Here is a 16064-nt window from a genome sequence, read left to right on the forward strand (position 1 = left end):
TCTAATCTTATTAGCCCCAGAGGCTCAGAGATTAAAGGAGCTTGTCCCATCTCTTTCCCTTCTCAAGTCTCCTTATTGTATTTGGAATAGAACAAACTTCAGCCCACTGTTCCTCTCCCTCTACTGTCAAACTCTAATCTTGATCCAGGCCCAACCTGTGTCATTTCCTCAGCTGTGGTTTTCAACCCTGGCTGTGTGTTTCAATCACAAATACCCAGGTCCCACCCAAGATCATTAAACAGAATCTCAGATTGTTAGTATTTTTTAAAGGATCCCAGTGTGCCCATTAAATATTTAGTGCTGAAGTTTTCCTGCATCCTCTCCTACCCAAGAATATGTCCTAATAATGATCCTCGGGATCTTGAAACATCCACGACCCCTTCTGAAAATTGCTGTCTGAAATCTCAAGCAGTTTCAGGGTTTACTAGCCAGATGTCTACAACCCGTGTTAACTGACAGGCAGATCATGGCTAGATGCTCCTCCTGGACAGCAGAGGCTTTTCCCTCTGACCACACACTGCTAAAGAAGCCCCCCTATCAGGAACTTCCCTGGCGGTCCAGTGGTTAAGACTTCACCTTCCAATGCAGGGGTGTGGGTTCGATCCCTGGTCGGGGAGCTAAGATCCCACATGCCCTGCGGCCAAAAAAACCCCAAAACATAAGCAATATTGTAACAAATTCAACGACGACTTTAAAAATGGTCCGCATCAAAGAAAAAAAAAATCTAAAAAAAAAGAAGCCCCCTTATCCATGAGTGCTGGCCTCCATCCTTCCCACCTAGCCACCAGCCACAGAGCCCTGCCCAGAGCAGGACCCTCCAGGACTGAGGCCTGTGAAAAGTTTGGGGCTCACAAGGCCGGGAAAAGAATCAGAAACGGCTCCATTTAAAGAGCTCCTTGACCCTGTGGTGTTCAGATCAGGTTTGCTCATCTGCGTCAGAGGTGATAAGAAACCCAGTCACAAGCCTAAAACAAGAGACGATAAAATCTATCTTGTATCCAACCAGTCCAAAATGACCCGACTTTTCTTCTTAGCTGTAGGAGCTGACCAGACTCTGATCACTCATGCTTAATCCCACAAGACCACCCTGGGACTTGAAGACGCTGGGGCACTCAGGCCCAATGTGGCATTCAATAAATTATATCCTATACTTGGCTTGAAGCCCTTTTCAGCAGCAGCAGGACCTGTCTTGGATGTTCACCTGCATTCGGCTAAGGACAGCCAGGCAGAGGCCAAGGCAAATGGCTCCAGCCCTCTTAACAGACCATTAAACCAGCCACCGGAAACAGACAGGTGCCTTTCTGAGTTCAAAGGGCAAGACATTTAACTCAAACACTCTAACGGGTATTAGGTGGTTTCTGATCTGAATTTCTCATCCAAGTCCATCTGGCAAAACCCTTCCCATAAATTGAGATGTGAGATGATCTGGCAGAGCCCATCTGTTCTGATAGTACATCAGTTCTAGAATTATGACATACATAAGGCTGGTTATAGAATTTAATTGTCTAAAATCTACACAGAAGCACTTGAATCACAATGGCCAGGGGTTGAAGAGGGTCTAAAGACTCTGCCTGTACAACCCTGGGCCATCACGTTTGAGTGATGGAACTCATAACTGGCTTTCTAGTACCTCTAGATTTTCTCGGCTTGTAAAAAGTGTCTAGTTTGCATTTAAATTAGAGCTGGAAGGAATCTGAGAGATAATCATATCCAAAGGATGTAAAGAGAAAGAAGAGAATGAACACTTTTGGAGCTTATTGTGTGTGATGTTGTGACTCATAATAAGAAATGTATATTTGGTCTTCGTCAGTTTCTGGCACAAAGCTCCCAAAACCCTTGTAATTTCCTAAGTGGTAACAGCAGTAAAAGTGTCTTAACATTCATAATGAAACCTTTTCAATGACACCTGAGTTTATGTGAATGAGGCGACTTCGGGAAAGCACCTAAGGATGGGGCTTGTTGCCAGGGGAACCAAACACATGATTGATTACAGGGTTAGAACTTTCAGTCCCCCGCCACTTCCCCGACCTCTGGGAAGGGGAGAGGGGCTGGAGGTTGGATCAATCACCAATGGCCGATGATTTAATCAATCATGTCTATGTAATGCAGCCTCCATAAAAACCCAAAAGGACAAGGTTCCTAGACCTTCTGGGTTGGTGAACACATGGAGATTTGGGAAGGGCGGCGTGTTCAGAGACGGCATGAAAGCTCCACACCTCCCCACCCCCCATACCTTGCCCTATGCATCTGTTTCAACTGGCTGTTCCCGAGTTACATCCTTTTATAATAAACTGGTAACCTAGTAAGTAAACTGTTCCCCTGATTTCTGCGATTGGCTCCAGCAAATTAAACCCAAGGAGGGGGTCATGGGAAACTCGCATCTACAGCCAGTAGGTCAGAAGCACAGGTGACAACGTGGACTTGGGATTAGCACCTGAAGTGTGTGTGTATGTGTGGTGCGGGGGTTGGTGGGGAGTCCTGAGGGACTGAGCCCTTAATCCGACACTGTCTTCAGGCAGACAGAGTCAGAATTCATTGCTTGCAGTGTTGGAAAAAACACCCCTTACATGATGTCACATCCATCCCTTTCTCAGGCTTCGAGCAGAGGAGGGTGGCCGTGGAGAGGGCTCCAGGTACGCTGGATCACGGCGCTAATGAGGCAGGATTCTAACTCAGGCTGTGTCGGCATCCGGTGCTCTGAGTCTCCGCACCACACCCCAGCATGACACACCTTCTCTGCCTACGGGAGGGATCTCTCCTCGTCCTCATTCAGCATGAAGCCCTGTCAACCCATTCACACCAGCTACTCGAGCTTTCCTTGGGGATTCATTTAAATCAACTGCAGAGACCCCTTCCCTTTATCAATAGCTTCCCATTCAGCGCCAATACCTGCACAGGGACAGGAGAACACTCGCTCTGCCAACATTCAGAAGCAGGCTGCTGGGAGGCCTGAGGCATTTCTTGAGCTGTTGCACACGTCTTTGAGAAGGAGGCAGGAGATCAGAGTTCAAGTCCAGCCCTGCCACTTGCCTGGCGGCGTGTGGCCAGGAGCAAGCCCCCCGCCCCATCCCCTCAGCTTCCTCATCTGTGCACTCACCGAGCGGTCCCCTAACACAAGAATCAACTCAGTGTCCGTGGCAACTGTGATGAACTGTTCAAATGAAAGGAAGGGTTCAAGATGTTCCCTCTGACAGTAACATGTCCCACTACTAGTGTTTATACTCTCCAACCCTAACCCCACATACATCTGAAACGGGAGGAGCCTCGGCAGTGTCCACACAAGCGGCAAATGCGATGACATTCCAGGCACCCAGCAGAGTGAAGCCACAACAGTCCCTCTGGCGTCCACGGAGTCCTTCCAGCAGTCACCGTGTCTGTGTGTCAACCTCCCCTCACAGCCCTGGGCCTCTAATTACCCATCTACCCAATTCCATGCTGCAAAAACCAGAGGAAAAACACCTCACAAGTCTGAGACGAAGGCCAAAAACCACCTTTTCTGGATTCCTTGCTGCAAAACGGACCACCATAAAACGCTCCCTTTCGGCGCTGGGAGGGGCTTTGGAAGGGACCGAGGATGGCTACACCTACCCTGTAGAACGCCAGCCCCGAGACAGGGACGCAGACTTCCGCTTGGTGGGGCTATGGGTACCCCAGCCCCAAATCCCTGCCACTCCTCTGCCTGGCAAAGTCCTCTCATCCTCTGTGGCTGCGGCCCACCCCATGTTCGCCCTTCCCCTCTGACACCCTGATCACCTCATGAGCAACACTCAGCCTCCAGGCTCACAGACGGGAGGACAGTAAACAGGATAGTCTATAACCGTGAGCAGTACAGTCTGAGACTTAACTTTCCAGGTTTCAGGATCTTAACACTGAAATTCTGGGATTGGTTTTTTGTTCCAAGACTCTGAGTCCTAAGATATTTTAAGTACACTAACTGTGGTGGATATTTTATTGGGTAATTTTACATTTATCATAAAAACAAAAACAAAAACAAAAAAAACTGACCCCACAGTTTTCCAAGGGACCACTTGTCTGTCTCCCTCACCAGAATGTGGCAGGCGGGGACACCGTCCAGCCTACCTCTGCACCACAGAGCTTGCCGCTGAGTAAGCTCCAAGTCAAAGTTTGCTGAGTGGCTACTGGCTAAATGTGGGTGTGGCTGTGTGTGGGTGGGTGTGATGTTCCCTTGCGTAATGGAATCAGTATAACCCAGTGGAAAGTGCTGGCCTTTGGAATAAGAGACCAGGTTCTGAATCCCGGCCCTGTCCCTTACTTTTTAACCTTTACAAGGTTTCTCGTGAGCCTCAGCTTCCTCATCTGTGAAACGGGTCTGCTTTATGGCCAGCTTTACAGATCAATGCTGAATGTTAAACGAGAGTTATATAAAGCCTTTAGTTTGATGCCTGCCTCAGAGCTCATCAGAGTAGAAACTCAGTAAACAGCACCTACCAGACCAGTCTAAGAAAGCTGGGTGGGTGCAGGCCAGAGCCCTGGGCTCTCAGAAGAAAGCTTTGATATGTAAAAATAGAACCCCTGCCCCTGCTTTGAGCTGTGCCAAAGTGAGAGCTACAGAGTGGGTTCCTGGGTGGCTTTCCTGCTTTGATATGGAAAAGGGAAAGAGGAGGCCCCAGCCCCAACTGCTAAAAATAGGCAATGCAAATAGACTTTGACCTTGCTTCAGGGCTGGGCTGTGCACTATGGAAACCAGGCTTGGCTCTTTGCAGCAAGCTGGGAATATACGCTGGGGATGCAGAGAGCCAAGAGCCCTGGAACCCCCAGCCCTCTGATTTGCATATCAGGGGCTGGGTGGGGATGTCACTCCTTGCAGGAGCCTCAATTATGGGGCAATAAGCCAATGGCCAAGTGGACCGTTCCCTTCTGGGCCCCCATCTATTACACCTGCCACCAACTGCTTTGTCCCAGGCCTTTCGGAAAAATCATTGGCTCAGCGAACTTTCCCAGAGGTCTCATCTAAATTGCTAAGGTCTCTCCCACAGACAAGGCAGCCTTGAGGTTCCAGCTAACCTCAGTGCATCACCTCTGGGGGCTGTGATGACTTCTGGTCCCCCCTGGCCTGCCCAGCTGGGAAGAAGAGACCCACACCCATGCTGGATTACAAAACCCTTTCTCTTCCATTAACTCACTGAGTCCTTCAATTTCCCTCTGAAATGGATGTTACCACATCCACCTTGGTGTTAGGAAAACTGAGGCTCCAGAGTACAGTGTACGGAAAAGAACACTTAAAACCCGAAACCGTAAAACCTGGGTTCGCGCACAAGCTGTGCTACTCACTAAGTGACTTGCCAAGGTCTAAGGACTTTGGTTTCACCACCCAGAGATGGAGAAATTTGACAAATGGCTCCTAAGGTCCCTTCTGGGGCTAAAGACGAAAGTTCTAGGTTGTATGCCTTGTCACCAATAGTCACCAAGTTAAGAAGAGGAGGACCTAAGTCTTAGGATCTAATCAGAAAGGTTTGTTCCTATACACAAATAATGACCCTGAGGCCAAATGAGCTAACTGCCAGGGAGGGCAAAATAAGCTCAGGTTTACATAGAGGAGGAAAAACGTTTTGGGAGTTCAGGACATGCTGCACGAAGGGCTGTCATCAGAGGTGGTCTTGCAAGATGGCCAGAAGTTTAAATGGGATGAGAAAGGGTGTTCCGGGAGGGGAACCAGCACAAGCAAAGTGCGGGCAGTACCAGACCCAGCCTGCAATGAGCCCAGCGTAGATGTCAAACCGATGAGAAGAAGAGGCCTGGGAGCTGTCGCTGCCCCACATCTCTAGGATCCTCAGAGTTCGGCAGATGAGGACCCTACCTACACCTGCTCTTGTGGGGAAGAAAAGCGCATCATATTCACAGAGCTGCATGCTTGAAAGGCTTTAGCGCCTGCAGAATCTGAGCATCTGCAGGTGTATGGCCTGGGAAGGACGCCTGGATCTCACCGTGAACATCCCTCCTGCTGCACAGGGCCAGGGCACCAGCGGACGGGAAAGTCTGGCAGCCAAGTGAGCAGAGGCTCACAGCAGAGTCTTTCATAATGGAGTCACATCCTGGGCTTTCTGGGAACCCGTGTGGCTGGAAAGCAGTCGCCTGGGGATGAGGGCACGCCACCAGAACAACAGGTACTTGGCTCTAATGGCAGAAATAACGGGTATCTTCTCCCTGACTAGAGAAGATTTGTGGGGCAGACACGCCTGCCTCTCCTTTAGACTCAGAATCACTGCACATTAGACCTAGAAGAGCTCTTGGGAGAACAGGTCCAAGAACCCCATTTAAGGGATTTGCCTGGCAGTCCAGTGGTTAAGACTCCACGCTTCCACTGCAGGGGGCGTGGGTTCGATCCTTGGTCAGGGAACTAAAATCCCACATGCTGCCTGGGGTGGTCAAAAGAAAAAAAAGAGGGGCTTCCCTGGTGGCGCAGTGGTTAAGAATCCACCTGTCAATGCAGGGGACACAGGTTCAGTCCCTGGTCCGGGAAGATCCCACGTGCCACGGAGCAACTAAGCCTGTGCGCCACAACTACTAAGCCTGCGCTCTAGAGCCTGAGAGCCACAACTACTGAAGCCCGCAGGCCTAGAGCCCGTGCTCTGCAAGAGAAGCCACCGCAACGAGAAGCTTGCGCACGGCAACGAAGAGTAGTCCCCGCTCGCCGCAACTAGAGAAAGCCCGCACAGCAATGAAGACCCAACACACCCAAAAATAAGCAAATAAGTAAATAAATAAAAGAACCCCATTTTACAGATGAGGAAACTGAGCCCAAGGGAGAAAAGGTGGCTTATCTAAAGCCCATCAAATGAGTTGGGGCAGAACCAGGAGTAAGGTCCAGGTCTGACTCAGTCCAGAGCCATAGACAATCTGAAGCCAAAAATACCACACATGTTAGGACAACAGGAGAAGGCAGAATAGAGAAGAGTTTCCGGGATGAGGAGGGCTGGCAAGTGTCAGATGCTGGGGACAGCAAGGAGAACTCTAAACTCAGCACCCAGGAAGCAACCGGAAATGGAACTCTGATGGAGGTGTAGTGAGTAAATGCTGGAGAAACAGGCAAACTCCCTTAAAACAAAGTAGTAAAAAGGGTGGACAGAGAGAAAAAAGAAACTTTGGGATGCAGGGAAGAAAACTCAAGGCATTTCAGCTAAATGACTCGGTCTTCTCAGTAGGTGGCAAGGCCAACCATGAGACCAGTCTCTGTGGGAACTGGACTATGGGTCTGTGATCCAGAGTCAGAGGGGAACCCTGGGGCATTCCAGAGTTGGGATTAACCCCCAGAGTCCACTGGGGGTTAATGAGGCTCCAAGAACAGCTCGGGGGCTTGGACTCTGCTGAACCTGTGATCTGTGATTTGTGCTGGTGCCCAAACGCACAGCCCGTGGCTCTCCAGCAACGCCTGACAGCCCGGGAGAAGCAGCAGAGGGAGCGTATGGGCCTGCGTGCGCGTCAGAGGGAGGCCAGGGGACAGCCACGGGAGCAGGAGAATCAAAGGGCAAGTGGGGACACAGGTGAGACAGCTGAGCTTCGCCAGGCCGGGAGGAAGGAGAGAGTAGGAGGAGTTTTCGTGGGCCAAGGCCACATGTAGAAGAACTGGAAGAACGCCATCACAGGATGTTGTCATGGGATGAGAAATGACACAATTCTGGATCTTGGAGTGATTGGGGTGGTGACAGGACCAGAAGTGCATCTGTGTGAGGTTTGCTCAAATGAAGCTTCAGTGAGAGGAAACCATGTCTGGAATGTTTAGAGGGGTCAGCAATTTGAGTTCTGAGGTTGCCCAGGGAAGAGAAAAACAGGCACCAGAGGCCTTGAAGGATGGGAAGGAGAGCGCTGAGGTCAGAGGGCACAGCACTGGGTAGTCCAACCTCAAAGGAAGCAGAACTGCATGGGGGTGGGGACAGGGAAAAGCTGGTCTGCCCTCCCCAGGGCCACCGTGGCCAGAGTGAGAGTCTCCGGCTCACGGGAAGGAATCAGGACCACGAACTCAAGGAGGCAGCTGGGGTGTTCGTGGCAACAGTCAGGGGGGTGGGGGAGTGGGCTGTCAGCAGACAGGAGGTCCTGAAGGTGGAGAGGAAGTCAGTGGTGCAGAGGGGGCATCCAGCGGCAGCGGAGGGGAGCGTCTGCCCAGCAGGCACCGTAGGCCGGGCGCACTTAAGTCCTGGCTCCACCCCGTCACCGCAGACTGAGCATCACAGTAAGCATCTCAGGCAGAGCCAATTTCCAGCCATCGACTTTGAGCATCTCCTTACAACCGTCATGGGTAGCCCCCAGGAAGTCTCTAAAAAGTGTCTTTCAGGGAGAAAGGCTTAGTCACAGATGAGGAGCTCCAGGTCTCAGCTCAAACATCTCCTACCAGGGAACTCACCCTTTCATACTCTGTCTAAAATAGCGCCGCCCCTTACTCTGTCTGTTCCCTCACCCTCCCTTTACTGTGTCTAACGCCTCACTCTGCTTTATTTTTCTCAGCACTTATTACCACCTGTCATGTTACATAGGTATTACATACATCCACTGCATTATCCACTGCTTGGAACAGGACCCAGTGCATAACAGGCACTGAATAAATACTTTTAGATTGCTCAATAAATTCTCTTTGAAACCCAAAGCTAGATTTTGTTGGGAAGGGAGACCCTGAAGTCTTTCCTGCTTTTTAAAAGAACAAAGCTGGAGGTATCACATTCCCTGATTTCAAGCTATATTACAAAGCTACAGTAATCTAAACAGTATGGTACAGACACAAAAACAGACACATAGGTCAATGGAACAGAATAGAGAGCCCAGAAATGAACCCACATTTATATGATCAATTAATCAATGACAAAGGAGGCAAGAATATACAATGTGGCAAAGACAGTCTCTTCAATAAATGGTGTTGTAAGATCTGGACAGCTACATGCAGAAGAATCAAATTGGACTTCTATCTCACACTATGCACAAAAATAAATTCAAAATAGATTAAAGACTTAAATGTAAGACCTGAAACCATAAAACTTCTAGAAGAAAACATAGGCAGTATGCTCTTTGACAGTAGTCTTAGTAATATTTTTTGGATATGTCTCCTCAGGCAAGGGAAACAAAAGCAAAAATAAACAAATGGGACAACACCAAACTAAAAAGCTTTTGCACAGTGAAGACAACTATCAGCAAAATGAAAATGCCGCCTACTGACCAGGAGAAAATCTTTGCAAGCGATACATCTGATAAGGGGTTAATATCCAAAATATACAAAGACCTCATACAACTCAACATTAAAAAACCCAAACAATCCTATTTAAAAATGGGCAGAGGATCTGAATAGACATTTTCCCAAAGAAGACATACAGATGGCCAACAGAAACATGAGAAGATGCTCAACATCACTAACCATCAGGTAAATGCAAATCTAAACCACAATGAGGTATGTATCACCTCACACCTGTCAGAATAGCTATTATCAAAAACACAACAAATAACAAGTATTGGCGAGGATGTGGAGAAAAGGGAACCCTCATGCACTGTTGGTAGGAATGTAAATTGATGCAGCCACTATGGAAAACAGTATGGAGGCTCCTCAAAAAATTAAAAATACAACTACTATATGATCCAGCACTTCCACTCCTGGATATTTATCCAAAGGAAAAAACACTAATTAGAAAAGATATATGCACCCCTATGTTCGTTGCACTCTTATTTACAATAGCCAAGATGTGGAAGCAACCCAAGTGCCCATCAATAGATGAATGGATAAAGAAGATGTGGTATCTATAATACATACGCAATGGAATATTACTCAGGCATAAAAAAATAATGAAATCCTGCCATTTGTGACAACATGGAGGGACCTAGAGGGTATTATGCTAAGTGAAATAAGTCAGATAGTGAAAGACAAACATGGTATGCTATCACTTACATGGGGAATCTAAGAAACAGAACAAATGAACAAACATTACAAAACAGAAACAGAGTTACAGATACAGAGAACAAACAGGTGGTTGCCAGGGGGGAAGGAGGGAGATAGAAATAGGTGAGGGAGATTGAGACATACAAACATCCAGTAGTTGCAAAATAAATGAGTCACAGGTATGAAATGTACAGTGTGGAGAATACAGTCAGTAACAAGGTAATATCTCTGTACGATGACAGGTCGTAAATAGGCTTTCACGGTGATCATTTAGAAATGTACAGAAATACTGAAGTACTACGTTGTGTAACAGGAACTAACATAGTACTGTAGGTCAGTTATAAAATAAATAAAGAAATTAAAATAAATGAAAGAGTGGTTCTGAGCTGTGTCGAGTTCACGCACTTGAGCACCTCCACTGCACACAGTTCTGTCTCAGGCAAAGCAGGGGAAGTCTTTGCTGACCTAACGCAACCTGCTGGAGCCTGCAAGATGGTTCTCGAGCAATGCCAAGACCCGCTCCGACCGCCCAGCCCCTGAGCCCACTAAGCCCGGCTGCAATTCAGCTGTGTTCACAGCACCTGCTTGCTACACCTGGCAAGAGTCCAGGAGAGGAGGGTAGCACAGCCTCTTCTGCCGGTTAAATACAAGCAGCATCCTTAAAAGAATTCCTATAATGATATTTCTTCTCTCTACCTACTCTAGAGATGTGCCCACACTGCATCCCCATGCTTGGAAAGGCTCCCCTAGTGCATCTCCATGTGTAAAGGGAACACATCTTCCTCTTCCCTTCCCAGGTACTGGCCATCTCCAGGGTGGGGCACCACGGATGCATCATCTCACATGGGCACCAGCACCTCAATCCCAATGCTCCTTACTGCAACAATATCACAGTTTTCCTCCTGTTTTTCTCTACCAATTTCTAGCAACCGTGGATCTGTGATTAGCATGAAAAGCCAATCCATCCTGTAAGGAATCAAAGGAATACATACCGCAACCTGGGCAGAGTCAAGGAACTGGAGGCCAAAGTAATCTGTTTCCACCAGGTCCAAGTGGTACACAATCTGATCAAACAAATCCTGGCCTTTGGCATGTTTCTGGAAGACAATTGGGTAGACGAAAATTTAGGATGTGACAACTGGATAAGAAACAAGATTTAAAAAAAAAAACAACCACAAAATCACTTTTCTCTCTCTATTGCATACATGTATGTGTCACAGTACATAAATTTTTAAAAATGTAATTATTTTTATTATAATACAAACTCATGATTAAATCTAAGCATACATAATGACAAGAAAAACCCACCAAACTACAACTTCATAGGATGATTAGGGAACCAATGCCTTATTATGATAAATGGTAAATAAATGGAAAAAAAAATCAAGCATTGATCCTGCCTTTAGCTGTAGCACTGGGTAACCAAAGAGTAGATGACAACATATACAAAAATTAACTCAAAATGAATCACAGACCTAAATGTAAGAGTTAAAACTATAAAACTCAGAATAAAACATACACACAAATCTTCATGACCCTGGATTAGGCAACAGTTTCTTAGATAAAACACCAAAAGTGCAAGCAACAAAAGAAAAAACAAACTGGACATCATCAAAAATGTAAAACTTTTATGCTTCAAAGAACACCATGATATCAAGAAGGTACAAAGACAACCCTGAATGGGAGAAAATTTTACAAATCATACTTCTGACAAGGGACTTCTATCTAGAACATACAAAGAATTACTACAACTCAATAATAAAAAGACAAATATTCAATTAAAAATTAGGTCAAGGAGATAGACAGATAGATGGTTCTCCAAAGATAGAAAAACAGCCAATAAGCATATGAAAAGATGCTCAACATCATTACTCATCAGGGAAATGCAAATCAAAACCACAATCAGACACTTCACACCCACTAGGAGGGCTATAATAAAAAAGACAGATAACCAATGTTGGAGAAATTGGAACCCTCTTATACTGCTGACAGGAATGTCAAATTGTATAGCTGATTTAGGAAACAGCCTGGCAGTTTCTTAAACGGTTAAACCTAGAGTTATCATTTGACCCAGCAATGACACTTCCAAGTAAATATCCAAGAAAAATGAAAACATTAAGCTCACACAGAAACTGGTACAAAAATGTTCACAGCAGCATTATTCCTAATAGCCAGAAAGTGGAAGCAACCCAAATGTCTATCAACTGATGAATGGATAAACAAAATGCAGTATATCCATACAATGGAATATTATTTGGCCATAAAAAGGAATAAAGTTCTGATACATGCTACAACATCGATGGATATTGAAAACATTATACTAAGTGAAAGAACTCAGTTACAAATGACCACGTATTATTTGAAATGTCCAGAACAGTAAGTCTAGAGACAGAAATGAGATTAGTAATTGCTTAGGGCTGCCAGGTTTGCGGGGTGACAGCAAAGATGAGTAGGATTTTTTGGAGGTTAATGAAGTGTTCTAAAATTAATTGTGGTGATAGATGCACAACCCTATGAAAATACTAAAAACCACTAAATTGCATGCTTCATTCAGATAGGTGAATTGTATGGTATGTGAATCTCTATAAATAAACAATTAAAAATAGTAGAGAAGCAAAGTTTTTCTTTACAGTAGTATTCCAGCAAATAAATGAAGAAGGAATAACAGAATTGCAATATCACAATTTTGCAACTTCTAATGAATGGCAGGCTCTAAGCATTGGACGCCAGTGGCTACTAACATCGCAATAGGAGACAGACAGACAACCATTATGTTCCTCGCCATGAAGAACGTCCCACCACCCAAGATATAATCTTGCTCCCCACACCTCTCTTTCCACAGGAAAAACAAAATCAACCCTGGGACTGATTCAACCACTAGATCCAACTGCCAACTGTAGGAAATGCAGAGGAATGTTCTAAACTACATGGGACTGCAATTGGCGAGATCCAGCCTGTGGGAAATTCTAGAAACTCCTCAGGACAAATGACCTAGTTTCTTCAACAAACAGACTATAGGGAAGAGAAGAGATGGAGGGAACACCTACAGATTAAAAGAGATTTAAAAGACATTTTTTTAAAAAAGGAAAACTTAACTTGCAATGTCTAGGGATGCACACTTGGGTGAGCAAACTTGGAAAGATAGTAAAGAAGTGACTGTAATAAAGTCAGAGTAGTTGTTGCTCTTGGGGCTTGGAGGGGGCACAGGGAGGGGTTAACGGTGGACTTCTGGCTGGCTGGCAGGGTTCCAGCTTTTGACGTGGGTGGTGGTACAAGGGTGTCTGTCTACCTTCTAGTAGTTCATTAAACTGTACCTTTGTTTTATTTGTACATCTGTACTTGCATTATACAAATAAACAACAATAACAAAAAAAATCAAAACTACATCAATGAATTACAGTCTCTTTCCTTCCTGGAAATACTCCTCTGAAGGCATCAATTCAACAGAAGCAGAAGACTTGACGTGCAGTGGTGTTTTCTACAAATTAATCTACTGGAGAAATAAGGCAGGATCAGAGGAGGGCAAAAAGAAGAACAACTGAAACTCCAATCACAGAACACAGCACTGGGGCCCACCAGCACTCCAGAATACTATTTGGCCATTACCAAAGAGAATTATGAAGATGAGACAGAAATATGGAAAATTCTTATGAGAAACGTTAAGTAAACAGAGTACTTAACTCTGTTAATAGAAAGCTGTGATCCCAACTACATAAAAATATGTATGCACTGTACACGGACTACTTGATAAAAACAGGAAATTGGCAAAAACTAAAACAGCTGTGTTAGCATGGAGACACTATGGATGGTTTTCTTCCCAAGTTTTTTTTTTAACACTGGTCTTTTGGCAGTTGTTAGGCAGCAAATACAATTTCAAAAAAAAAAAAATCACAATTCTGGCACTCTTCCTCCTTGCCCATAACAATCCATCTTCTGGATGTATTTCTTCCAATTACTATCCAGTGCTATTGGCCCCATGCAACACCTATTATCACGGTGCCAATGCTTCATTAGTGGGTTTCCTAGTGGGAAAAAAATAGTTAGAGTAAAGCTTTAGCAGCAGGATGTGGCAGAAAGAACTGCACTGGGAGAAAGCAAAAGACCTGTGCTCTAGTCCCAGATGCACCATTAACTCCAACCTTAAGCAATTCATAATTTCCCCCAATCCATACGGCCATCCTGGACTTCCCCTGCAGCTGCAAATCAGACATGGCCATGGCGCCCTGAATATACAGGGCCACCAAAACTCAAATGACCCCAAATCCAACCGGCTCCCCACCTGGGTCTATTTTGGTTCAGGGCTTACCATCCAGTATGTAATTTTAACACTCTCAGAGAATGAACTGAAAAAGCACAGTTCCCCACATGTAAAATGACGGAGGTTAGCCCAAGTTTCTGTCTAGGTCATTCCAAATTTTACTTTTCTGATGTCTTTCTAAAGTGGCTCTTAATATAGAATGAGCTCAAGGTGGCGGTTAGGAAAAGAACGTTTCTAGGGGCAGTGAGTCCCTTCTGCCAATGCCAGACTGGCTCCTCTGCTGACAGACCCTCACTCAGCTGGACCTAGAGGTGGCATACAGCAGGGTCTGGCGGATAGGAAACACTATTTTTACTCACCTATAAACACTTCCCCCCACTCACCTCCCCCACCAAGTGTGCTCTTCAGTCTCTTCTGCTGGAAAAGAGAATTCCCAATGGCCCCTTGCTGCTCTAAAAAGAATCTGGTGAAATTATGAGGGCTGGAATGAATAGAAGGGTCCTTGAAACAGAGGTCCCAGGGAGTTAAGGGCAGGTTGAAGACAGGAGGGTCAAGACCACAGCCCTTGAATCAACCATCTTTCACTCCTCCCAGCCCACAGAGTGTCCATTCTCAAAACTGAGAAGGTTCCAGATAACTCATCTGCACTGCCAGCCAGGACATCTTACTCAGGGCAGCCCCTAGAAGCCCACAAGCTGTCATTTCGGGCTTACTGGACCAAACATTCCCTCCTTCGGCAGCGTCCCCAACTCTACTCTCCCCGCCCGCTCCAGGGCAGTAAGTGCCCCTCTTCTGGGTTCCCACAAGCAGGCCCATGCCTTCATTACATACACACTTATCACACTGCACCATAGCTGCCCATGTTCCTGTCTTATTCCTGCTTCAGACTGAGCACTCCCAAGGGCAGAGACCAGCTGTGTTCACCTGGATACCACTCTCTCTTCCCTCCATCCCCAGAACACATGCCTGGCTGGCACCCAGCAGGCACTCCACAAATGTCTGTTTGCTGGATGGATGGATGGATGGATAGATGGGGATATGTGGATGGGGGATGGATGGGGCCACGAAACAAATCTTCTGGATGGGTCATGCCGAAGCACGAAAAACAGACTGATATTTCACAAGCGGCAGGGCGAAAAATGAGAATACACTCACTAAAATCTTTTCAAATTAAGTTTTCCATGAACAAGCATCTAGGGAACTGTGCTGTACTTCCAAGGCCATTTACCTAAACACAATTTTGTGGCTATTATGTGAAGTGCTGTCTAGTGATTACACCAGGAGATCTGTTAATGTGACAAGAATGGAAGCTGCTCCTTGTTGCCTCAACATTAACTGGGTCTCCCCCTCTGTGATGAATCCATTCATTCATTCATTCATTCAACAAATATTTACCAACTGCTCATCAAATGTCAGTCACCCTTCTAGGCGTTGGGGTATGCTGGGGTCACAAAGTCTGGAAGGGAGAAGCTACAGGAAGCTACAGAAGAACAAGTCCTTCTTGAGGAGCAACGTCATCCTAAACAGCTTAAGACCCGAGCCCGTAAGTAGCAATACCACTTACCTCCCTGCCTTCCCAAACAGAATATACTCAATGTAAAACCTTACAAAGTCCCCATCACCATCCTGAAATCTACCAACCACAAGACACGTATGGAGAGCTGTCCCCAAACACAGCAGGATCTAGAGAGCTGTCCCCAAACACAGCAGGATCTAGAGAGCTCTACCCTCGAGTTCTTACATCCACGCTGCCTAGTTTTTCTTCCTCCCGTCTCAGCACATCATTTTTTACAGGGACCAGCAACCAGTGGTTTGGAGACAGTATGTCTCTCTATAGCAGCTCCTTCTGATCTGAGAGGAGCTAAAAATAACCACATGCATTAAAATCATGTGTAAAATAAGAGTACAGAGTTGCCGGCTAAAGAGTGGGTC

General features: G+C 46.1%; 1 protein-coding gene across 7 annotated transcripts in view; it reads right to left on the reverse strand.

The window, feature by feature from the left end:
• EPB41L4B (erythrocyte membrane protein band 4.1 like 4B) overlaps positions 1–16064 on the reverse strand; it is a 143280-nt gene that overhangs the window by 93928 nt on the left and 33288 nt on the right. For all 7 annotated transcript variants that reach the window (XM_082403888.1, XM_082403885.1, XM_082403884.1 and 4 more), the window contains exon 2: positions 10867–10971. In XM_082403888.1, coding sequence (XP_082260014.1) covers positions 10867–10971 — 105 coding nt within the window. The remainder of the gene's footprint in view (positions 1–10866; positions 10972–16064) is intronic.

The sequence above is a fragment of the Balaenoptera borealis genome (assembly GCF_965194805.1).
Source record: "Balaenoptera borealis genome assembly, chromosome: 8".
In the NCBI taxonomy this organism is placed as follows: domain Eukaryota; kingdom Metazoa; phylum Chordata; class Mammalia; order Artiodactyla; family Balaenopteridae; genus Balaenoptera; species Balaenoptera borealis.